The 25,430-nt window shown below is 42.2% G+C and overlaps 1 protein-coding gene across 1 annotated transcript in view; it reads left to right on the top strand.

Annotated features, from left to right (window-relative positions):
- LOC129696003 (meckelin-like) overlaps nt 1-25,430 on the top strand; it is a 136,749-nt gene that overhangs the window by 37,720 nt on the left and 73,599 nt on the right. Inside the window, exons 13-20 of the mRNA XM_055633424.1 lie at nt 1,062-1,136; nt 6,217-6,279; nt 8,932-9,092; nt 9,756-9,782; nt 12,426-12,708; nt 14,498-14,584; nt 18,855-18,920; nt 22,231-22,387. Coding sequence (XP_055489399.1) covers nt 1,062-1,136; nt 6,217-6,279; nt 8,932-9,092; nt 9,756-9,782; nt 12,426-12,708; nt 14,498-14,584; nt 18,855-18,920; nt 22,231-22,387 — 919 coding nt within the window. The remainder of the gene's footprint in view (nt 1-1,061; nt 1,137-6,216; nt 6,280-8,931; nt 9,093-9,755; nt 9,783-12,425; nt 12,709-14,497; nt 14,585-18,854; nt 18,921-22,230; nt 22,388-25,430) is intronic.

Raw genomic sequence — 25,430 nt, 5'->3', positions numbered from 1 at the left:
GGAAAGGAGCAGGGTGACTAGGGTGGTGGGAGGTGTTGGGAGTAATGTGTATGCACCAGAGTGGGTGGGACAGGGGAAGCATTGGGGATGTAGAGGAATTGCTTGATATTTGAACATTTAATGTTCATACCATTGGGTTGTAGGGCACTCAAATAGAATATAAAGTCACATTTGAGGTGCTCTCTTTCCAGTTTGTGTGTGGCCTCACTCTGGCAATGGAGGAGGGCAAGGACAAAATGGTTGGGAATTGGAATAGGAAAATAATTTGAAATGGTTAGTAACTAAGAGCTCCAGCAGACCTTGGCAGTCAAAGCTCAAGTGTTCAATGAAACGTTTGCCTATTCTATGCTTGGAATCGCTGATATAAAGGCTCCACACAGGGAGGATTAACGTGCTATAGGTGAGGTTGAAAGAGGTGCACATGAACCTTTGTCTCACCTTCAAGGGCTGCTGGGGTCGCTGGATTGAAGTGTGAGAGGAGGAATAGGGGAAGATTTTGCATCTCGTGTGGTTGCAGGAGTTTATTTCCAACAGTTCCAGCAGTTTATGTTTTGCATCTGTACATTCATGTCGTACATAATTTGAAAGCTGCATAATAAGCAAAAGGTTTTGTGCACTCAATTAATGGCACAGTGCTGGCACAGCAGTAGAGTTGCTGCCTTACAGTGCCAGAGACCTGGGTACAGCCTGACGTCAGATGCTGTCTGTACGGAGTTTGTACGTTCTCCCTGTGAATGCATGGGTTTTGTCTGGGAGCATCGGTTTCCTCCCACATTCCACAGATGTGCAGGTTTGTTGGTTAATTGGCTTCTGTAAATTGACCCTGGTGTGAGCATAGAACTAGTGTCGGTGTGGACGGTGGACCAACGGGCCTGTTTCTATGCTATATCTCTAAACTAAAATTAAATTAACAATGACAAGTATTAAAATTTTATTAATGCTACTATTGCAATATATTGCTATAATGGGGATAAAATATCTGGAATAAAGTAGTTGAAGAACAAATGTGAGAGAAAACTTACAATAATTATGTATTCATTCATTTCCTTGTTTCTTTTTAGACTGGAGGATTGTGTTTTCATCATCGTCCTAAGGACTTGACCTCCTCGGTGACCACAGATATTGTTTATGGGCAAGTGAGTACAATGTAGCTTAAGGATGCCTAAGAATAATCATTGTGTAGACTTAACTTCTTAAAAATAATAATATAAACAAAAATTAAGTTCAATAAAATTGAAGCCACTGCTTTATTTACCCCCCCCCCCGATTAGCTGTTTGGCTTGGCCTGCCCTGTGTTGAAATAAAATTGAAGCCTGAAAACTGCTTTTTTTACTCTGGAAACAGAAATGCTCTGGATGAGCTTGAAACCACTCGGCCCTGAATCCAGCCCAGAAAGAAACCAACCAGTCCCTTTTGCCCGTATTAGCCCAAAGCTCCTTTTGGAAGTCCAGACTTCCGGTGGCTGCTATGAAGCAGTGAAGACAGCTGCACAGAGCTCTGCTCCCGACAAATCGTGTTTAAAGTGGGTTCCTAACAGATCGACTTAAAAACTTAATGGCGAGCGCGGTGCCGGTGAAACAAAACGATTTTACCGGTTGAAAAAGGGAAAAGAGAGGACCCAAGAACTACATCAGTCTCCAGCTCCAAAAAGCTCTGGATGATCTTGAAACCACTCCTGAATCCACTTTTGAAAGTTTGGAAGAGGAGCTGGATTCTCAATAACCAACAGTCGAAATGGCAGCAAGAACTGAAACAAAAGAGTTAAAAGAAAGGGAGAAAGAAATGAAAAGATTGGAAGAAACAGTAAGAGCTAATATTACTAAAGACATTACTAAAGATCTTCAGAAGCAATTTGCCAAAATGAATTCTACAATGCAGAATTATTTTTCCACAATGGAGGATAATCTCTCTAAGAAAATTGACAACAGTTGTGGAGAATTAAAGGAACTTTATGTATCCCTGAACCAGCAGTTCAAAGATTTGGAGTCGATGACTGCTAAGGAATTGGAAAGAACGCAGAGAGATTATAATAATAAACATGACTCCCTGCTGAAGCAATTAACAAAGGCGGAAAAATTGATGGAAGAAATGGAGGGTGAAATGTAGCAGATGGGCCAGGAAATAACTGGTTTGAAAAAAAAACAACACAATGCGAATTGGGAGCTGACGAATAAACTGAATGAGAAATGTCAAGATTTGGAAGCCAGGTCAAGGAGGCAGAATTTGAGAATAATAGGGGTTAAAGAGGGGGCAGAGCACGGCTCTCAAATGTGTGATTTTATCACTAATTTACTTAAAGATGTTTTCAAACTGCCAGAAAAACCCAAAGATAGATGTGGCTCATCGTGTTGGTTGCTTCCAAAGAGGAGCGAATGCTCCACCACATCAAATGATCGTAAAGTTCTTAGACATTTCAACTTTGGAAAATTTATTAAAGAAGATATCCTATGGAGAAAACTTACATTTGCTGATAATATTGCTAGATTTTACAGAGACTACCCTCGGGAAATTCTGGCAAAAAGTTTAAAAGTGCAAGCAGTATTTTACAAGGACATTCTGAAGTTCGTTACGGCGTTATCTATCCTGCCAAAATGTTAATTACGTACAATGCTAAGCAACGTTCATTCACGGATCCGGATTCAGCTTGCAGAGCATAATTATCAAAATATAATAATGGGGGGAGATTTTAATTGTGTTATAGACCTATATTTAGATAAATCAATAAAGGTAGGGAAGCGTCTTGTTAAAACTAAGACCTGTGAATTTTTAAATACTTATATAAAAAATAATAACATAACTGATGTTTGGAGAATAGCAAACCCAAGTGGAAGGGAATATTCGTTTTAATCATCGGCTCATAAAACTTATTCACGAATTGACTATTTCTTATTGGATACAAAATTAATCCCGTATATGACTAAACCATCATACCATAATAGTATTATTTCCGATCATTCACCACTGACTTTTATACTTAAAATCGAGGGAATGCCAGGTATAAAACCTTTTTTGGAGAGATTCAACGCACAAATATTAAATAACCCTCAGGGTTATGAGTATATAAAAGAACAAAGAAAACATTTTTTTGAGATAAATGAGACGCCGGGTATTTCCGTATCGCTATTATGGGAAACCTTTAAGGCATACATTCGTGGTGCTATAATCTCTTATCAAAGTTTTAAAAATAAAGAAAATTAAAGAGAACTTCAGCGGATAGAACAGGAAATAAAATCACTAGAACTGGACAATGCAACTGACCCAACCATAGATAAACATAACAAGACAACCTTATTGAAATATAATCTCAATAGAATATTATCGGCAAGAGTAATAAGACTATTCCGAATTATAAAACAGGCACACTTCGAATTTGGGGATAAGCCACGTAAATTATTTGCGAGGCAACTGAAGCAACAAGAAAAGGAAAATACTATCACTAAACTTAAATCTGATAAGGGTGAGCTTCTAACACTACCAAAGTGTAAAGGAGCTTAGACGAAGTCCTTAGTCCTTCACTAAGTCTTTATTAAGACACTACATCCACACGTCCCAGCACTGACCACAACTGGTCTACACACGTACTGGAACCTACAGGGGGAGGGTGCATGACCCAGATACTACATTACATTTATACAGGCAAAGGTGGGTGTGTCAATGTGAGAGAGAGAGAACGAGAGTATGACTCCAGCGGGAGAACCGGCTACCTTCCGGTCGGGGGGGGGAACACTTAGCCCATTGTGCCATCTGTCGTAAGAAAGAGGGAGAGGGAGAGAGAGAGCGCGAGAAAGAGAGAGAGAAAGAGAGAGAGAGAAAGAGAGAGAGAGAGAAAGAGAGAGAGAGAGAAAGAGAGAGAGAAAGAGAGAGGGAGAGGGAGAGAGAGTCAAACTAACCATATACTCATTTGCAAACCACATTAAGGGTACTCACAGTGATGTAGACATTTCTTCAGTGTCATTCAGAGCTCAGAGTGACAGAGACTAATTGACAGAATTGAGGGACACCACTTCCTGGTTTTATAGTCCCTCCCCCTCCCTCCAGCAGGGGTAGCAGAGAGAATGGTGAATTTTGTAAAAACATTAACATCTCTGTCATTTTTCATCAACGGGAAAAATCCTCGGCACACATGCGGCGGAGGGGGGCTCTGAGTGAGGTGGCCAAAAATGACGGCCGTAGGTGGCGGCGTTCTCTCGGAAATCGCAGCACAGATGGCCAAAAGCGGTCAAGAACAGAGATTTAGTAATATAGATATTAAATAGAGAATTACCCTCAACAGAGGCACTAAGAGAAGATTGGGAACATGAACTAATGATAAAGATCCCGAAAGATAGATGGGAAAAGTATCTGATGAACACACATAATTGCTCTATTAATGCAAGACATAATTTAATTCAATTTACATTATTACATAGACTATATTATTCAAAAACGAGGTTGAATAAATTCTACCCAAACGTCTCTTCCAGATGTGATAAATGTTTGTTTCAAAACGCCAATATAACACATTCATTTGTAGGATGTACAAAGTTGAATAAATGTTGCAGCGATATATTTGATATATTTACAAAGCTCTTCAAGTCAAGAATAGAACCTAATACGGAATGGATTATATTTGGAATAATAGTAGAATATATCAATTTAAATAAAGACCAATAAGTATTCTTTAATTATGGGTTCATAATTGGAAAAAAATTGATACTTAAATTTTGGAAAAATACAGCTATACCAACTATTAAAATGTGGATTAGGAATATGATGGACATAGCACACCTTGAAGAAATGAGACTCCGCCTAATAGATAAATATAACCAATTCTTAAGGAGTTGGTCCCCTTTCATCAACTTTTTGGAATCATGTGATGCAGCAGTACCGTAAAGATTACTGATTTCAGTTCAGGTCGTGGATAGATTTACAACTCCGAATAATTTGAAATTTTCTTTTTTAAGGATCTTTTTCTCCTATTTCTACTTTATTTTTTCTTTTCTTATATACACATTTCACGTTTTTCTATTTTCTACTATCTATTTTTCCTCTTTTTCTTCTCTCTATTGTTTTTGTTTTTTTTACTTACTTTTCAAAAAGATAAAACTAGAGGTTGTACATAGAATATTACATTATGACATAGTTGGCACCTAAAATTAGGTACCACTGTATTGTTTTATACTGTATTAACTTCTAATAAAATAAACACATTTTTTAAAAAAATAAATAAATAAAAAGTGCCTTTCACTGATATTTCACCCAGATTTTTTTTAAAAGAGCCCCTTCAGCCCTTCAGGCCTGTACTAGCCCAGGAGGTGTCCCTTCAGCCCATTAGTAAGTATTCCCCCTACAAGTATTAAACCTCACCCCAGTATTTTTCTCTCTCTCTTCATTGGCTCCCTTTGAGATCCAGCCAGGATAGACTTTCCTCCTTCATTGCTGTGATCTGCAGAAAAATATGAAAAATGTCTCACACTCTCACCTGTTTTGGCTGATTTTCTGGCAGTTTCTGAGCTGCCAGCCCACCAGGCATGAGTGACTGAGCTGCCAGCCCACCAGGCCTGAGTGACTGAGCTGCCAGCCCAAGAATCCAATTTGGCCCACAATGTCCATATAGCCATCTGGAAACCAGTCCCTTCGGCCCACAACACCCATACTAGCGCTCTAGAATATGGGAAGGTGAATGTCAACCGGGTGTTTGACAACCGGGTCCAGGCGGACTGAGCAAAGGTGTTCAGCGAAACGATCGCCCAGTCGACGTTTGATCTCGCCGATGTAATATCTAAATCTAATGACTTTTAATCCTGTAAGAATATTCATGTTTGCTTGCTTATTATTTTTAATGTTGTCATTGATGGTTCAGGAGAGGCTACAAAAATCTCTGCTTTACATGAGTAGATTTTATTCATTCATATTAAGGACAATCCCAAAAACAGCATTCCTGGATTTTTCATGTGAAGTTATTGGTTTAAAAATTGTGATTTCGTTATATTTTAACTCACGAAGGATGTTTCCTGATAAACAAATTAAGTGTGACAATTGTAACAGTAAATAGCTACAAATATTTAAACAATTTCACTATATGGATACACAGTGTAAGATCTGATAAGGAACAATGTTAAAAATATGATATAACCTTGAGCATTTCTGTGTAGGTGAAAACTATACACATATATTTATTTAGGAATTGGCAATGTTCCAAGAGTCTCTCAAGACTATTTTCTGTCATTTTTGCAGGGTTTAAAAGTTTCATCGGCTTGGTTTGCCACTCATTTGAAAGCCTCAGCTATTGCATGCTTGGTAAGTTTGCAGTAAACATTTTGAGAAGAAATTCAAATACAAAATCCTCCAAGATTGAGCACTTTTGAAGACAACTCTGCCCCCATCCACCTAGATTTTGTTGTGATGGAAATAGTTAGCAAGCAGGTTTAGTTCAGAGATACAGTGGGGAAACAGGCCCTTCTGCCACCGAGTTCGCGCTGACCAGTGACTCTCATACACTACCATGTCCAAAGGGGGAAGGGTCCGACCGGAAGCATAACCTATCCATGTTCTCCAGAGATGCTGCCTGACCCACTGAGTTACTCCAGCACTTTGTGTCATTTAAAAAAAAAAGACTAATCTCATTAACTACATTATCACCCACATGGTTGATATAGGCTATCTGGTAAGCAATAATGGACCCAGCACAAATCCTTGGGGCATATACTGGTTGGAAGTCATAAAAAAAACAATGCTCCAGTACCTTGACTACTTCCACCAACCCAATTTTGAATCCAGTTGGCTAGCTCACTCTGGATCCATTTGATCTAACAAGCCTACCATGTGGGATCTTGTCAAAGGCCCTTCTAAAGTCCATATAGACAACTGCCCTGCTCTCGTCAGTCCTCCTGCTGACCTAAAAGAAAACAGAATCAAATTTGTGAGACATGATTTCCCATGCACAAACCCATGCTGACTATCTTTGATCAATCCTTGCCTATGCAAATGGTGGTAGATTCTGTCCCTCAGTATCCCCTCCAGTAACTTTCAGGTCCCCTCCAGGAACCTCCAGCATTCCTGAGGACACAATCCAAGTCTATCCAACCCCTCCCTGTAGCTAATACCCCCTGATCCAAGCATAATTCTGCTAAATTCCTCTGCACCCTTTCCAAAGCCTCCACATCCTTTCTGTATTACAGTGACCAGAACTGACCCACTGAGTTCCCCCAGCACTTTATGCCAGCATAATATTCCAACATCTGCAGTTTCCTGTGTCTCCATTCTTTTGAAATCTTTTTGTATTCTTGCTCCTCATACTAAAAGTTTTGTTTCATTAGCAAACGAAAATAATACATTTGGTCATTGTGATCACCAATCTTGCTCCCCCCCCTCATGTCATAGAAACATAGAAAATAGGTGCAGGAGGGGGCCATTCGGCCCTTCGAGCCAGCACCGCCATTCATTGTGATCATGGCTGATTGTCCCCAATCAATAACCTGTACCTGCCTTCTCCCCATATCCCTTGATTCCACTAGCCCCTAGAGCTATATATAACTCTCTCTTAAATCCATCGAGTGACTTGACCTCCACTGCCCTCTGTGTCAGTGGAAGCCAAGTTCACAACTCTCTTTTCTCACCTCAGTCTTAAATGACCTCCCCTTTATTCTAAGACTGTGGCCCCTGGTTCTGGACTCGCCCAGTCCAGTTGGGAACATTTTTCCTGCATCTAGCTTGTCCAGTCCTTTTATAATTTTATATGTTTCTATAAGATTCACCCTCATCCTTCTAAACTCCAGTGAATACAAGCCTAGTATTTTCAACCTTTCCTCATATGACAGTCCCGCCATCTCAGGGATTAATCTCGTGAACCTACGCTGCACTGCCTCAATTACAAGGATATCCTTCCTCAAATTAGGAGACCAAAACTGGACACAATACTCCAGATGTGGTCTCTCCATGGCCCTATACAACTGCAGAAGCACCTCTTTACTCCTATACAGAAATCCTCTTGTTATGAAGGCCAACATTCCATTAGTTTTCTTCACTGCCTGCTGTACCTGCACGCCAACTTTCAGTGTAAAAGGTGCCCAGGTCTCGCTGCACCTCCCCCTTGCCTAACATAACCCCATTGAGATAATAATCTGCCACCAAAGCGGATAACCTCACATTTATCTATATTATACTGCATCTGCCACTGATCTGCCCACTCACTCAACCTGTCCAGGTCACCCTGCAACCTCCTAACATCCTCTTCACGGTTCACACTGCCACCCAGCTTTCTGTCATCCGCAAACTTGCTAGTGTTGCCTCTTCCAAATCATTAATATATATGGTAAACAGTTGCGGCCACAACACCGAGCCTTGCAGCACTCCACTCGGCACTGCTTGCCATTCTGAAAATGACCACGTTCACTCCTACTCTTTGCTTCCTGTCTGCCAACCAATTTTCTATCCATGTCAACACCCTACCCCCAATACCATGTGCTCTAATTTTAGTCACCAGTCTCCCTGCGGGACCTTATCAAAGGCTGCGAGACCTTATCAAAGGCCTTATCAGAGTCAACTCCTGCCATCCTGAGGTGGACTTGTTTATTCCAGCTCTTTGGTTGCCACTTAATTTCAATCTAGCATTTGAAATCGTTAATCTTTTATTTTAAAAGGGTGGTGTTTGAACTGGATATGCTCTAAGTAAATCCAGAGAAAACATAAATTCATTATACAGTGTAAGAATACTATTTGCCTCTTGGGCTTGCAAATTATTTTTGATATTTTGACAACTTACCGTACTTAAAGTTTAAAAATGATTGAAATAGGAAAAAATACATAAAATGTTCTGGGATCAACAATACGAGAACTAAATGCTATTTACTCAGATTTATGAGGATCAATCATTATTAATATCAATTTATATTTTAATTGTGCTCACTTTAATGAATAAATCTACTGTTTTGGTTCAATTTTTCTTCACAGAGATTTGCAAATCTTACTGCCTGTCAGGCAGTGGGGAATATGTGTGTCATGATCATGAATTCAATAGACATGGTAACAACTCCTAATGATGCTTGTACCCTTTATGACACTATATTTAAGAAGACAGTAAGCTTAGGAAATACCCATTCAATACCTTCTTGGTAAGAACTTGTTGTGTTTAAAGAAAATCTGAATTTCCTTTTTGAGCAGTTATTGATTTAGTATTTGGAATAAATTGTATTTTTCTCATAGTCATACAGTCATAGAGTGATACTGTGTGGAAACAGGCCCTTTGGCCCAACTTGCCCACTGGCCAACAATGTCCCAGCTATCCTAGTCCCACTTGCCTGCTCTTGGTCCATAACCCTCCAAACCTGTCCTATCCATGTACCAGTCCAACTGTTTCTTAAACGATGGGGTATCCCAGCCTCAACTCCCTCCTCTGGCAGCTTGTTCCATAGATCCACCACCCTCTGGGTGACACTAGACAATAGACAATAGGTGCAGGAGTAGGCCATTTGGCCCTTCGAGCCAGCACCGCCATTTAATGTGATCATGGCTGATCATCCCCAATCAGTACCCCATTGTTGCCTTCTCCCCATATCCCCTGACTCCGCTATCTTTAAGAGTGAAAAAGTTACCCCTCGGATCCTTATTAAATCATTTCCCCTTCACCTTAAACCTATGTACGCTGGTCGTCGATTCCCCTATTCTGGGTAAAATACTCTGCATCTACCTGATCTATTCCTCTCATGATTTTGAATACCTCTATCAGATCTCCCCTCATCTTAGTCAGAAATTCCGTTTTTTTTTACTATTGTTAGTACAGTTAGTAGGACAAATCTCCACAGGTATGGAGCCATGTTGCAAGTTTACCTCTCATATCAAATCATTTCTCTCCATCATTTATCTCTATATTATCAGTTTATGTAGGAGGGAATTTTGTGCTATAACCGTACCCTATATCTGACTTTACTCGGATAGGCACAGACACAAAGTAAAACAGCTCGTAGAACAGTGGTGAGTCTATCGAACAAGTCGGTTTAATAAAGCCCTTATTGCTTGTACATCGGGAAACCATCTGAGGAGACTGAAACTGCCTCAGCAAACCATAGTAACTGTGGCATTTTCATATCCTCATGACACAATGGTCACTTGTGGAGTTTAAATTAATCATTAATCAATATCTCTGTAACCTTCCATCTTTGTCTTTCCCAAGAGTTAACTTTAAGCTTACTTTCTCATTATTTGTACATTATCTCAGTTTTCCATCTTACACACTAGCAACAAATTACAGAACCCAATTAATTTACAAACCTACACGTGTTTGGAATGTGGGAGGAAATCGGAGCAACCGGAGAAAATCCATATGGTCACAGGGAAAACGTGCAAACTCCATACAACAAAAATGGATTCAGTTTACGTAACTGTGTAGAAATCCATCTACCACAATTTTGTCTTAATCTATCAATAAGTCTTAATACTTAGTTCCAATAACACTAATACTATACTGTCAATTGAAGTAATTTTTAAAATCCAGCATTGCATCAAAGGCTGTATGTCAAAAGCAATTAATTTGCTGTACAGTGCTTTGAAACATCATGGAGTTATGAAAAGTGCTACATAAGCTATCACAATGGTCGGCTTGGATTTATGCTTCCCCACTGCATTACGGCCATCGTAGAGTCTGTCCTCACTTTCTCCCTCATGGTCTGGTTTGGCTCAGCCACCAAGCACGACATCCGGAGGCTGCAGTGAATCGTCCGATCAGCTGAGAAGGTTATTGGCTGCAACCTTCCCTCCATTGATGAACTGTACACTGCAAGGGCCAGGAAGCGAGCGGATAAGATCATCTCTGACCCCTCTTACCCTGGCCACAAACTCTTTGAATCACTTCTCTCTGGAAGGCGACTCCGGACTGTGAAAGCTGCCACAACCAGACATGAAGACAGCTTTTTTTCCACGAGTAGTAGCTCTACTCGATAACCAAAAATCTGTTGCCTCCTTTTGCTCAGGTATTTTATTTAATTCACATGTTTAATCAATAATGTTTTATTGTTAATATTTAATATTTTATGTGTGATTCCTAACTATCACTGTATGTCATATTGCCACCTGCAGGCGGAGCACCAAGGCAAATTCCTTGTGTGAATGCTTGGCCAATAAACATATTCATTCATTCATTCATTAGTTATAGAGTCATAGAGTGATACAATGTGGAAACAGGCCCTTCGACCCAATTTACCCACACCGGCCAACATGTCCCAGCTACACTATTCCCACCTGCCCGCGTTTGGTCCATATCCCTCCAACCCTGTCCTATCCATGTACATGTCTAACTCTTTCTTAAATGTTGGGAGAGTCCCTGCCTCAACTACCCCCTCTGGCAGCTTGTTCCATACACCCAACACCCTTTGTGTGAAAAAGTTATCCCTCAGATTCCTATTAAATCTTTTCCTCTTCATCTTAAACCTATGTCCTCTGGTCCTCAATTCACCTACTCTGGGTAAGAGACTCTGTGCATCTACCCAATTTATTCCTCTCATGATTTTATACACCCCAATAAGGTCACCTCTCATTTCCTGCGCTCCAAAGAATAGAGTCCCAGCATACTCAACCTCTCCCTGTAGCTGAGACCCTCTAGCCCTGGCAACATCCTTGTAAATCTTCTCTGTATCCTTACCCTTTATGTCATCATTAAATAAAGTGACGTACCGAGGACCAAACAGTTTCTTGTGGAATATCACAAATTACTTCCCTCCATTTCTAGTACAGACATCTTAATATACTGTTAAAAAGTCACTTATATCTTATTCAACCAGATTTAAGATGTGTAGGATATTTTATTGCAGGAATAGCCTCTAAATAACCAACAAAATTCTCAGCATTTTCTTGATTATACTGAAGCAGGTGACAACAAAGTGCAGCCAAAGATAGGCACAAAATTCTGGAGTAACTCAGCGAGTCAGGGAGCATCTCCAGAGAAAAAGGATAGGTGACATTCCGGTTAGGACCTTCTTCAGACCTTTATCAGGTCCAGATCCTTAACGTCACTTGTGCTTTTTCTCCAGAGATATGGCTGACCAGCTGATTTACTCCAGTACTTTGTGCCTATCATTGGTATACACCAGCATCTGCAGTTCATTCATACACCACACAGTACAGCCTTTGGGGGAACGTTCAATTAGCAGCTGCAACGTAGAAATAGTTGCTATCAGTATTATTGTCATGATGGCAGTGATTGCTTGTTTTACAGTAGTTTTAATCAAAGTTGGCTGAGTGAGTTGTGTTTTATCAATCCACATCAGTTGCAGAAATTTTTAAAAAAAAGGATAATGTGGCAAACAGAGCAAATCACAAAAGTTGCTCAATTAATTGTAAAAGTCAGAATTCCCCGGTAAATAAAATTACTTATCTCCAGAACAGACTGAAATAAATGGATGATCAACTGGCTCCAATAAAGCACACAGAAAGATATTCAGCTGGACATAAACATGTGTAAGAAGGAACTGCAGATGCTGGTATAAACCTAGACATAGATATGTTTATGGATGTCAAGTTAAAATTAAAAAGAAAAATTCAACTGTGGAACCAGTGCTCTTTCCTTATTCTCACAATCTAATGTATCTTATTATTCAAGTCAACTTTGTTGATAATTTACTTCCTTTCAGGCGAATAAATCTGCCCTGGTTATACTTTGATACTCAGTATGGTTTTGGAAATAGACTTATTGATCAAGAACCGTTTCAAACAATCTTTCATTTTAAGTCCTCAAAAGTAAGTACATTTGTTTTCCTTTCTGTACATTAACTTATTAATGGAGGAGGGACATGCTTTGGTGAGCCTTTTTTGCTTGCTCAAAATAGGTGTAAAAGGCATTAATCTCATTTGTAGAGATGCCTCATTGCTAGAGATCACCCCCCGGTTTTGGCTTGCAGCCCTTATTGATAATCAGTCGATGGCCCCCATTTGAATAAATCCAGCCTCCAGCTTGTTTTGGAAATCTCGCTTGGCATCGCTCATAGACTTGTGGAGATCATAATTGGTCTTCTTGTATCTTTAGACTTTAGAGATACAATGCAGAAACAGGCCCTTCTGCCCACCGAGTCAATGCCGACCAATGATCACCCCATACACTAGCACTATCCCACACACTAGGAACAATTTTACAACTTACCAAAGCCAATTAACATAACAACCTGTACGTCTTTGGAGTATGGGAGGAATCCAGAGCGCCTGCAGAAATCCCATCTGGTCACTGGGAGTATGTACAAACTCCGTACAGACAGCACCCGTTGTCAAGATCGATCCCAGGTCTCTGACGCTGTAAGGCAGCAACTCTACAACTGTGCCGCCCATGCCACTGTATCCTTGAAGGTTTGCATCAGAGAGTGAATCTCACTGTTCACCCAAGATTTCCTAATAGGATAGACCCTAATTATCTTTGCCAGAACGCAGTTGCTAATGCATTTCCTGATGAAGCTGGTGATGACTAAGGTATACTCATTCTGGCTGGATGAAGAGGTCTTGAATATGTTTCAGTCGACCGACTTAAAATGGTCCTGAAATAGATCTTCAGCCTCCACAGGCAACTGTTTTTTTGCTCTTTTTGTTGGTGCCTCGCATTTCCGTCTCCATCTAGAACCCGTTGGAAGCAACACTGACAGATGATCAAACTGGCCAAAATAAGGGAGAGGGATGGAGTGATAAGTGAACATGTTCATGGTGCAGCAGTGATCGTTGGTATGATTGAAGTCACCAGCGATTAGCTGTCTCAAGAGAGAGAGAGTTAATGACTGAAGTATAATTAGTCCAGTGCCACAGACTATGTAGAACGCTGACAAGATGGTAGAGGTGAATTACCTCAGTTGATAAAAGTGACAGCATTTTATAAACAGGTAATCCAGATCTGGGCAGCAGAATTGAGTTGTACTTCAGTGTATTACGAAACTTTGATTATAGAGCAGACACCACTGCCTTTCCCCTTCCCGAGGATTATGTACAGTCCATACAATGGAGGGAGAAAGTGTTGGGGTATAGCAGGGTCTGGTGAGTCAGGGAGAGCCATGTTTCAGTGAAAGAAACAAAATAACAGTCCAGGATCTCCTTTCTAAACAGCAGCCTTGCTCTAAGCTCTTCAAGTTTGTTCTCAAGTGATTGAAATCATTTGGTATAGGTATGCTGGGGAGGTGTATGAAGGATAAAATCTTTGCGTTTCAGCAGCACCTGAACATCCCCCGACTGTGCTTGTGCTTGTTTTATTAGTGCTCACACCAATGCCGATGGTGTCGAGTCTAATAAAGATAAGTTTATCCAAGAGTTCCTTTGAACAGTGCTTGACAGGAGACTTTCAACGCTGGATCTAACGACTCTCAGCATTGGAACCGATAGATAGTGAGAAGCGATCGTAAATAAGCTGCTTTGATCAATGCTGCTTATTTTCATCAGCTGTTTCTTGGCAAAGTGTTAAGGTTTATTACATGGTATCTTTTAACGCAAACACAATAAATGTTGTAATCTGAATATCATTTCCTGTTTTTCATTGTTTGTGTTTTACCGTTTGCAGCATATGGAATTACAGTTTATTCTTGCCAAATATGATGCTCAAGGTTTTTTTCTTCAGTGGGAAAAAGCAACTGGAGGTACTTTGCAGGTAAAATTCCTTTAAAACATATAAAATATAGTTTGAGAATTTTCTAATCAATAAATTCCAAAAATATCTAAATGTCAAAAAAAAAAGCTGATTATGTTTAATGATCAAAACTCATTGCTAGAGCAATTCAGTGTGAAGAACGCTCTGGAACGTCCAAAAGTTGCTGCTTGACCTACTGAGTTCTTCCAGCACTTTGTGTTTTGCTCAAGATTGCGCCATCTGCAGTCTCTTGTGTTCCTATTAGTTCAAGGATCTCCCGTTAAAATCTATCAAAATGATTTGTCAAGATATTAGGCAGACAAAAATGCTTGAGAAACCCAGCGGGTGAGACAGCATCTATGGAATCAGTTAATGAGATTTACTGAATGTCTGGAATTCTCTGCCCCAGAGGGCGGTGGAGGCAGGTTCTCTGGATACTTTCAAGAGAGAGCTAGATAGGGCTCTTAAAGATAGCGGAGTCAGGGGATATGGGGAGAAGGCAGGAACGAGGTACTGATTGGGGGATGATCTGCCATGATCACATTGAATGGCAGTGCTGGCTTGAAGGGCTGAATGGCCTACTCCTGCACCTATTGTCTATTGTCTATTGAACCTAAATCATGCTTTTGATTTATTTTAAAGTGAGTTTAAAATAATTTCCTATATCATGGCGCAGCAGTAAAGGTGCTGCCTTACAGTGCCAGAGACCCGGATTCCATCCTGACTATGAGTGCTGTCTGTACGGAGTTTTTACGATCTCCCCATAACCTGTGTGGGTGTTCTCCGGGTGCTCTGGTTTCCTCCCTCACTCCAAAGAAGTACAGGTTTGTAGGTTAATTGGCTTTGGTAAAATTGTAACATTGTCCCGAGTGTGTGCAGGACATAGTTAGTGTGTGGGGATCACTGGTCGGCGTGGACTCAATGGGCCGAAGGGCCTGTTTCCATGCTGTATGTTTAAACTAAATTAACCTAATCATGGAGCTGGATCTTCTCCTGAATGTGAGTCACCCGCCACACCAATAACCTGTCTTTGGGCATGAAGCCTGTTCCAGTAAGACATGCCCCAGTGCAGTGTCCTGCAGTGGAGGGCTTTCCAAGTCGAAGTAGCTGGCTGTGTTCCCAAAAATGTACTTGACATTTACAAACATTAATAGCACCCGTGACACACGAGAAAATAAAAGATTAACATTAATAAAGTTAGAAAAAAACACGAAAAGACATTCATATGCGTTAATGACAAGGAACCTGAATTACATTTAACTAAAATGATTTACAAAATCAAACTAAGAGGTCTTAAACCAGAATTTATAACCATAGACGCAAATTGCTGGAGTAACTCAGCGTGTCAGGCAGCATCTCTAGAGAAAAGGAATAGGTGACGTTTCGGGTCGGAACCCTTCTACAGACTTAAAACCGTAAATTCTTCCTAATTATTTCATGTGATAGTAGCGGAATTAGGCCATTCGGCCAATCTAGTCTACTCCACCATTCAATCATGGCTGATCTACCTCTCCCTCCTAACCCCATTCTTCTGCCTTCTGAATTTCCTTTATTGTCATTCAGACCTTACGGTCTGAACGAAATTTTGTGCCTGCAGTCATACATACAATGATACAATAATAACAACAATAAACACAAATTAACTTCCACCACAGTGAGTCCTCCAAACACCTCCTCACTGTGGTGGAGGCAAAAATCTTAGGGTTGCAGTCTCTCCCTCTGCTCCCTCTGCGCTGAGGCGATTCCCCACCGGGCGATGGTATAAACAGTCCCGCAGCTCACCGAACCCCGAGAACGGGCCGGTTCAAACACTGCGGCCCGGGGTGGTCGAAGCCGCCGCACCTCCAGTCCAGCACACGCAGCCGCCGGCCCACGGCTGAACCCAGGACTCTGGACACTGCCGCCAGAACGTCGTCCCAGCCCGGAGCACCGTCCCAGCCCCCGGACCGGATCGCCCTCACGTGAGTACCGTTCCACCCTCGGGCTGGGCCACTCCAGCGGGAGTGCCGTTCCTCCTCCTCGGGCTGGGCCACTCCGACGGGAGTGCCGTTCCTCCCTCGGGCTGGGCCACTCCAGCGGGAGTGCCGTTCCTCCCTCGGGCTGGGCCACTCCAGCGGGAGTGCCGTTCCTCCCTCGGGCTGGGCCACTCCGACGGGAGTGCCGTTCCTCCCTCGGGCTGGGCCACTCCGACGGGAGTGCCGTTCCTCCCTCGGGCTGGGCCACTCCAGCGGGAGTGCCATTCCTCCCTCGGGCTGGGCCACTCCAGCCCCTCACCATGCCGCTCTCACGGGAGCACCGTTCCATCCCGGGCTGGGCCGGGAGCGAGCCCAGGACGAGTCCTGTCAGCTGCCTCCAGAGTCCCGAGGTCGCCGGCTCCGCTAGGCCTCAGCGTAGACGGAGGCAAAGAAGGGGGATACGACAAAAAGGTCGTATTCCCCCGAAGGGAGTGACAGCAGCCCCCGTTTCACCCCCCACCCCCCTCCCCACATAAACACAGCCTAAAAACCAAGAACATAACTATACAAAAACGAAAAAAAACAATACAAAAAAGTAAAAACCAACGGACTGCAGGCGAGCCGCTGCTGCCAGGGCAGCGCCGCCACTTCCCCATAATCCCCTGAGACCGTCTCGGATGCTATGCTTATCATCCTGCAATTATTTACCCATCTATCTATATCGCCGCAGTGATAATTCTTTACCTGTTCACATACCTGTTGAATACTATCTCTTTGCAAAATCATGCTGGAGGTCACTACTGGACACCAAACTTGTAGCTATGCCTTGTATCTGTAGGTTTATTGGAAAAGTGTTCCAACAGATGGAATAACAATAGGCAATAGACAATAGGTGCAGGAGTAGGCCATTTGGCCCTTCAGGCCAGCACCGCCATTCAATGTGATCATGGCTGATCATCCACAATCTGTACCCCGTTCCTGCCTTCTACTCATATCCCTTGACTCCGCTATCTTTAAGAGCTATATCTTACTCTATCTTGAAAGCATCCAGAGAATTGCCCTCCACTGCTTTCTGAGGCAGAGAATTCCACAGATTCACAACTCTCTGTGTGAAAAAGTTTTTCCTCATCTCCGTTCTAAATGGCCTAGCCCTTATTCTTAATCTGTGGCCCTGGTTCTGGACTACCCCAACATTGGGAACATGTTTCCTGCCTCTAGTGTGTCCATTCCCTTAATAATCTTATATGTTTCAATAAGATGCCCTTTCATCCTTCTAAATTCCAGTGTATACAAGCCCAGTTGCTCCATTCTTTCAACATATGACAGTCCTGCCATCCCGGGATGACATAACAGAACAGGATATACTGTAAGTTTAATGCTTACAAAAAAAATCATCAACTTGCTTCCTATTTTTTCATGTGAAAACTCACTCACCTGATTTTTATGTGGCTAGCAACTCTAATTGCTTTTTGGCCTTATTTCATTGAGTCTGGTATATTTCCACCAGGTTAACCTGGTGCAGAAAACTTCGCCTGCAAGTCGTTCAAAAAGACAAGATATTTTCAATGTTTTCACAGTGATGTTAGCTTATAAGTGGTTCATTATTCCACTGATTTACACTGACTATATTAGAGGATGATACACCATTGGCAGAGGAGCTAACTGTTTAAAAGCGCATCGTATACTCCAGAAGTTACTGTCAGATTTGGTCCCAGCTTTTGGTGTGCACCCATAATACACCCATTTTTCTCATCACAAACAGGCCTCTGAAATTTGGACTAGGTCCTGAATTCTACAATAAAAACTGTTGTATAGTGTTGTAGATGCAAGCCCAGTCCATCACACAGTATTGTTCCCACCAATTACTCCACCTACACTTCACATTGCCTTGGAAAAGCAACTAACATAATCAAAGACACCCACCCCAGTCATTCCTTCTCCCTGCTCCCATCCAGCAGAAGCTTAAAACCACACATCACCAGACTCTGGAATAGCTTCTACCCCTCTGCTATCAATTTACTACATGGTCCTTCCATAAGGTAGAGTACTGTACGATTCACCTCTGCCCCATTGTGGGCATTGGGCTTTGTCCATGGAATTGATGCACTACAATGCTGGGAACGATGTTCTGCACTCTATATTCTCCCCTTTGCTCTATCTATTGGACTTGAGTTTGACATTTGTATTTACGTCTAATATTACCTGAACTGATTGGATAGCATGCAAAATAAAGCTTATCACTGTAATAATAGACCTAAAACTAAAATTTACATCAAGATTATACTTCTATTTCATGTAAATACATTTCCGCAATGTCTTAATTATTCATTTTACAGTTGTGCCCAGATACCTTGCCTCGGCTGAATATAGCTTATATCTTCGGAGTCACGTATCAACAAAGTGTGAGTGTGATCAATATGTATTCATTGATAATTAATATTAGTTAGGAGGAATATTAGCTAGAATATTAGTTATCTGTTGTAACTTGTCTTAAGTCTGAAAATTTTGGGGGGAAAAAAGGCACATCTCCTCATATTCCTCCTCAGGGCAAACTGTCCTGGAAATGTGTCAATGTCGCTTCACCACCACTTGAAGCTAAATCTCAGAATCATAGAAACAGGTGTTTTCTGCCCACCTTGCCTATGCCAACTGTAACACCTTTTAAAAGATACCTACTTTATCAATTGTATAAATCATTCATAAATCCACCAAGTAAATCATATTTCCCAACCATGAATCTGGTGGCACATTGAAACATTGAATGGCAGTATTTTGCAAATGATAGAATAAACACTTTGGGTAAATCAGAATATATATCGAATATTCAAAACAAAAGTTAAGTTATACACTAAAGATAGACACAAAAAGCTGGAGTATCTCAGTGGGACAGGCAGCATCTCCGGAGAGAAGGAATGGGTGACGTTTCGGGTTGAGACCCTTCTTCAGACCGGTTAGGGATAAGGGAAACAAGAGATTTTGATGGTGATGTGGAGATATAAAGAACAAAGAATGAAAGATATGCAAAAAAGTAACGATGATAAAGGAAACGGGCCATTGTTAGCTTTTTTTATAGGGTGAAAATGAGAAGCTAGTGTGACTTGGGTGGGGGAGGGATCGAAAGAAATGGAATGCCGGGGCTACCTGAACTGAGAGAAATCAAGATTCATACTTCTGGGCTGTAAGCTGCCCAGGCGAAATGTGAGATGCTGTTCCTCCAATTTGCATTCAGCCTCACTCTGACAATGGAGGAGACCTAGGACGGAAAGATCAGTGTAGGAATGGGAAGGAGAATTAAAGTGTCTAGCAATCAGGTAGGTTCAGGTGGGCTGAGCGAAGGTGTTCCACGAAACGATCGCCCAGTCTGTGTTTGGTCTCGCTGATGTATCAGAGTCCACATCTTGAACAACGGATACAGTAGATGAGGTTGGAGGAGGTGCAAGGGAACCTCTGCTTAACCTGAAAGGACTGTTGGGATCCCTGGACAGAGTCGTAGGAGGAGGTGTAGGGACAGGTGTTGCATCTTCTGCGGTTGCAGGAGAAGGTACCTGGGGTGGGGGTGGTTTGTTGGGAAGGGATCAGTTAACCAGGGAGTTATGGAGGGAACAGTCTCTGCGAATGGCGGAAAAGGGTGGAGATGGGAAAATGTGGCTGCTAGTGGTGGAAATATCGGTGGATTATGTGTTGTTTTAGACAATAGACAATAGGTGCAGGAGCAATTTGGCCCTTCGAGCCAGCACTAATGTGATTCAATGTGATCATGATGTGATCAGTCCCCAATCATGGTACCCCATTCCTGCCCTGCCCCAGTTGTTCCCCTGTGACTGTTTCCGTTATTTATTTTTAGGTGCAGGGCCCTATCTAGCACCTCTCTCAATATGAAAGCATCCCCAATCAGAGAATCCCCTGCCGTTATTTTCCACCGCTCCTCTTGAAAGGCAGAGAATTCCACCGCCCTCTGACACTCAACACTAACACTGTGAGAAAAAGTGTTTCCTCGTCTCCGTTCTAAATGGCTTACTCCTTATTCTTAAACTGTGACCCCTGGTTCTGGACTCCCCCAACATCGGGAACATGTTTCCTGCCTCTAGCGTGTCCAAGCCCTTTACAATCTTATATGTTTCAATGAGATGCCCTCTCATCCTTCTAAACTCCAGAGTGTACAAGCCCAGCTGCTCCATTCTCTCAGCATATGACAGTCCCGCCATCCCGGGAATTAACTTTGTAAACCTATGCTGCACTCCCTCAATAGCAAGAATGTCCTTCCTCAAATTAGGGGAGCAAAACTGCACACAATACTCCAGGTGTGGTCTCACTAGGGCTCTGTACAACTGGTTTGTTGGGAAGGACCTCTTTGCTCCTATATTCGATTCCTCTTGTTATAAAGGCCAACATGCCATTCACTTTCTTCATTGCCTGCTGTACCTGCATGCTTACTTTCATAGACTGATGTACAAGGACCCCCAGATCCCGTTGTACTTCCCCTTTTCCCAACTTGACGCCATTTAGATAGTAATCTCCCTTCCTGTTTTTGCTACCAAAGTGGATAACCTCACATTTATCCGCATTAAACTTCGTCTGCCATGCATCTGTCCACTCCCCCAACCTGTCCAAGTCTCATTCTCATAGCATCCTCCTCACAGTTCACACTGCCATCCAGCTTTCTGTCATCTGCAAATTTGCTAATAGTACTTTGAATCCCTTCATTCAAATCATTGATGTATATTGTAAATAGCTGCGGTCCCAGCACCGAGCCTTGCGGTACCCCACTAGTAACTGCCTGCCATTCTGAAAGGGACCCGTTAATCCCTCCTCTTTGTTTCCTGTCTGCCAACCACTTCTCTATCCATGTCAGCACTCTACCCCCAATACCATGTGCCCTAATTTTGCCCACTAATCTCCTGTGTGGGACCTTATCAAATGCTTTCTGAAAGTCCAGGTACACTACATCCACTGGCTCTCCCTTGTCTATTTTCCTAGTTACATCTTCAAAAAATTCCAGAAGATTAGTCAAGCATGATTTCCCCTTCGTAAATCCTTGCTGACTCGGACCGATCCTGTTACTGCTATCCGAATGTGCGGCTATCTCATCTTTTATAATTGACTCCAGCATCTTTCCCACCACCGATGTCAGGCTATCTGGTCTATAATTCCCTGTTTTCTCTCTCCCGACTTTCTTAAAAAGTGGGATAACATTAGCTACCCTCCAATCCACAGGAACTGATCCCGAGTCTATAGAACATTGGAAAATTATCACCAATGCATCCACGATTTCTAGAACCACTTCCTTAAGTACCCTGGGATGCAGACCATCAGGCCCTCGGGATTTATCAGCCTTCAGTCCCATCAGTCTATCCAACACCATTTCCAGCCTAATGTGGATTTCCTTCAGTTCTTCTGTCACCCCAGATCCTCTGGCCACTACTATATCAGAAAGATTGTTTGTGTCCTCCTTAGTGAAGACAGATCCAAAGTACCTGTTCAACTCATCTGCCATTTACTTGTTCCCCATAATAAATTCACCTTTTTCGGTCTTCAAGGGTCCAACTTTGGTCTTAACTTTGGTTTTAAGTTATGCACTATTGTATAAAGCCCCTGAACTTTATGATGCTAAGGAAATGCAAGTGTTATAAAGACATGTAACAATTATTTGCCTTCAAACTATCTCTATGTATTGTAACCATTTCTTGTTTATCTATTTTCATCTTTGGACAGTGTACACTTTCTGTTTCCAAGCTTTTATCTAAATATGACAAAAATCACTTTTATGACATTTACATACTTTACAAAGGAGAAGATGGTGAGGATAAGTTAAGAGCTGTTGCCATACGTAATTTAAATCTTCAATACAATGGAAAATTCGTAAACCGAGGTAGGCCGTTTGTTCTGTACAGCAATTTCTTGTTGAAGAACGTATGTTTATTCTAGAGTTAACATTGAACAGTACAGCACAGGAATAGGCTCTTTGGCCTATAAATCTGTGCTGAACATGATGCAAAGACCAACTCCTGCACGTAATCCATAATGTGCCTGTCCCACTTAGGTGAGTTTTCAGCGGACTGCCAGCTACTGTCAAGTTGTTGGCAGTCGCCTGAAAAACCTGCAACTGGAACGGTGACTGTCAGAGTGGAACACACACACACACACACAAACACATTGCAAAGGCAGGGGCCAGGGCAAGCGGGGGTAGCGCTGTCTGAAATTCACATAGTGCAAAGCCAAGGTGATACTGACACACACCACAATGAACATGAAGGTGAGCGCTGTCATTAAGACGGCTAGCACAGTGTACGGTAAGTCCTTTAAAAGAGGGGGGGGGGGGGAGCGGGGAGAAGGAATGGAGACAACTTTTAAGAAGCCAGACAACTTTTAATAATCCAGAGATACACAGCTGTGAAGTTCGGTGGACATTATCCTTGGTTCTGAAAACTACTGTTTACGTTTTTTTTCCCCAATGAGCCAATGAAATTGACCGGTCAGCATCGGCTACAACCTATGAGACCCTAGGAGAACCTTCGACCTCCTGGCAACCCACTAGGACCTCTTTCGACCCACCTATGACTCGAGAATTCTCGTTACTCTCCATGGCGGCTTCATTCTAGTCGCTGCTAATTTTTCAACATGTTGAAAAATTCTCGGTGACCATAATGTCACCGCGACTCGTTCCCAGAATGTGGGAACTCCTCACGACCATGAAGGCGACTCCCAGGCAACCGCCTGCGAACATGTGGCGACCATGTGGCTACGGCACAGTCTCCTGCAGTCGCCTAAAAAGTTACCTAAGTGGAACAGGCCTATAACCCCCTATTCCCTACATATCCATGTGCCTATCCAAAAGTCTCTTAAATGCCACATTGTTGCAAATGTCCAGATAGAGAACTGTTTAAGTCATAGATTTATAGAATGATACAGTGTGGAAGCAGGCCCTTCGGCCCACCCTGCCAACGCCGGCCAACAATGCCCCAGCTACACTAGTCCCATTTGTCTGCATTGTCCCAATCCCTCCAAACCTGTCCTATCCATGTACCTGTCTAACGGTTTCTTAAACTATGGGATAGTCCCAGCCTCAATTCTTCTGGTAGCCTGTTCCATACACCCACCATCCTTTGTATGAAAAAATTACCCTTCGGATTCCTATTAAATCTTTTCCCCTTCACCATGAACCTACGTCCTCTGGTCCTCGATTCCACTACTCTGGGCAAGAGTGCATCTACCCAATCTATTCCTCTCATGATTTTGTTCACCTCTATGAGATCACCCCTCATCCTCCGGTGCTCCATGGACTAGAGACCTACCCACTCAACCTCTCCCTATAGCTCATACCCTCTAGTCCTAGCAACATCCTCGTAAATCTTTTCTGAACCCTTTCAAGCTTGACAATATATTTCCTATAACACGATGCTTAGAAGGGAACACAATATTCTAAATGCACTCACCAACGTCTTATACAACTGCAACGTGACCTCCCACCTTCTATACTCAACACTCTGACTAATGAAGGCCAAAGTGCCAAAAGCCTTTTTGACCACCTTATCCACCTGCGACTCGACCTTCAAGGAACCATGCACCTGTACTCCTCGATCCCTCTGCTCTACAACACTACCCAGAGGCCTACCATTTACTGTGTAGGTCCTGCCCTTGTTCGACGTCCCAAAATGCAACCTCTCACTTCTCTCAACCATTCCTGGCCAATCGATCCAGATCCTGCTGCAATCTTTCACAACCGTCTTCACCATCTGCAAAACCACTCACTTTTGACGATCTTTTGGCATTTATTACTTATTACTTGTTAGTTAAATCATATATGGATTCCAGGACTCTGATTTAAGTGTTTTACTTCACTGACTAGTCTCGATCACCACTGTCTTGACTAATCTTGACTTTCAATTGATTATTTGGAATAAAATGAAAGACAGAGAAATCTCTTATCCAGAGTACTAGAATCCGTGATTAACTAGAGCCCTGTGTAAAAAGAAGCATTTGTAACAACATTCTATCCAGCTTAGCAACTCATTTATGTGATGTAGATGGAGTGTTTGATGTCAATCAAGGGAATAGTTGTGAAGCCCTTCGTACAATTCATTCCCACAGAAATAAAATATTATCAGTTCAAGAAAAGGTAACGTGAATCTGTAATAGATCATAAGATCACAAGAGATAGGAGTAGAATTGGGCCATTCGGCCCATCAAGTCTACTCCACCATTCAAGCATAACTGATCTGTCTCTCTCTCCTAACCCCATTCTCCCGCCTTCTCCTCATAACCTCTGTCATCTGTACTAATCAAGAATCTATCTATCTCTTTTTTATGTTTTGTGTTAAATTCTTCTTTAATGTGGTGTCTTACTTTTATTGTTGTGCTGCAAATGGAAACTCAAATTTCACTACACCAGAAATGGTGTATGTGACAATAAATGTTCTTTGTCCTTTGTCCTCGTCCTTAAATATATCCACTGACTGCCTCCACAGCCTTCTGTGGCAAAGAGTTCCACAGATTCACCATGCTCTGACTAAACAAATTCCTTCTCATCTCCTTCCTAAAAGAACGTCCTTTAATTCTGAGGCTATGACCTTTAGTCCTAGACTCTCCCTTTAGTAGAAACATTCTCTCCACAACTGTGGCAGGGCTTGAATACCATCATTGCCATCACAAGGCGAAACCAGGAGGCAGCTCAAATGTCAGCGAAGCAGCAGTCCCTGACGAGCTCAATGAGTTCTACGCACGCTTTGATAGGGAGAACAGTGATGTGCCTTCCCGAGCCCCCATTCGCCGTGATGGTATTTCGGTCACTGTCACAGAGGCCGACGTCAGAAGATCCTTCAGAGGGGTGAACCCTTGGAAAGCGATTGGACCTGATTATATACCCGGTCGAGTTCTCAAAACCTGTGTAGACCAACTGGCTGGAGATTTTACGG

The sequence above is a fragment of the Leucoraja erinacea genome, chromosome 4, assembly GCF_028641065.1.
Source record: "Leucoraja erinacea ecotype New England chromosome 4, Leri_hhj_1, whole genome shotgun sequence".
Lineage (NCBI taxonomy): Eukaryota > Metazoa > Chordata > Chondrichthyes > Rajiformes > Rajidae > Leucoraja > Leucoraja erinaceus.
Note: the sequence above shows the minus strand (reverse complement) of the source record. Positions and strands in the feature narration are given on the sequence as shown.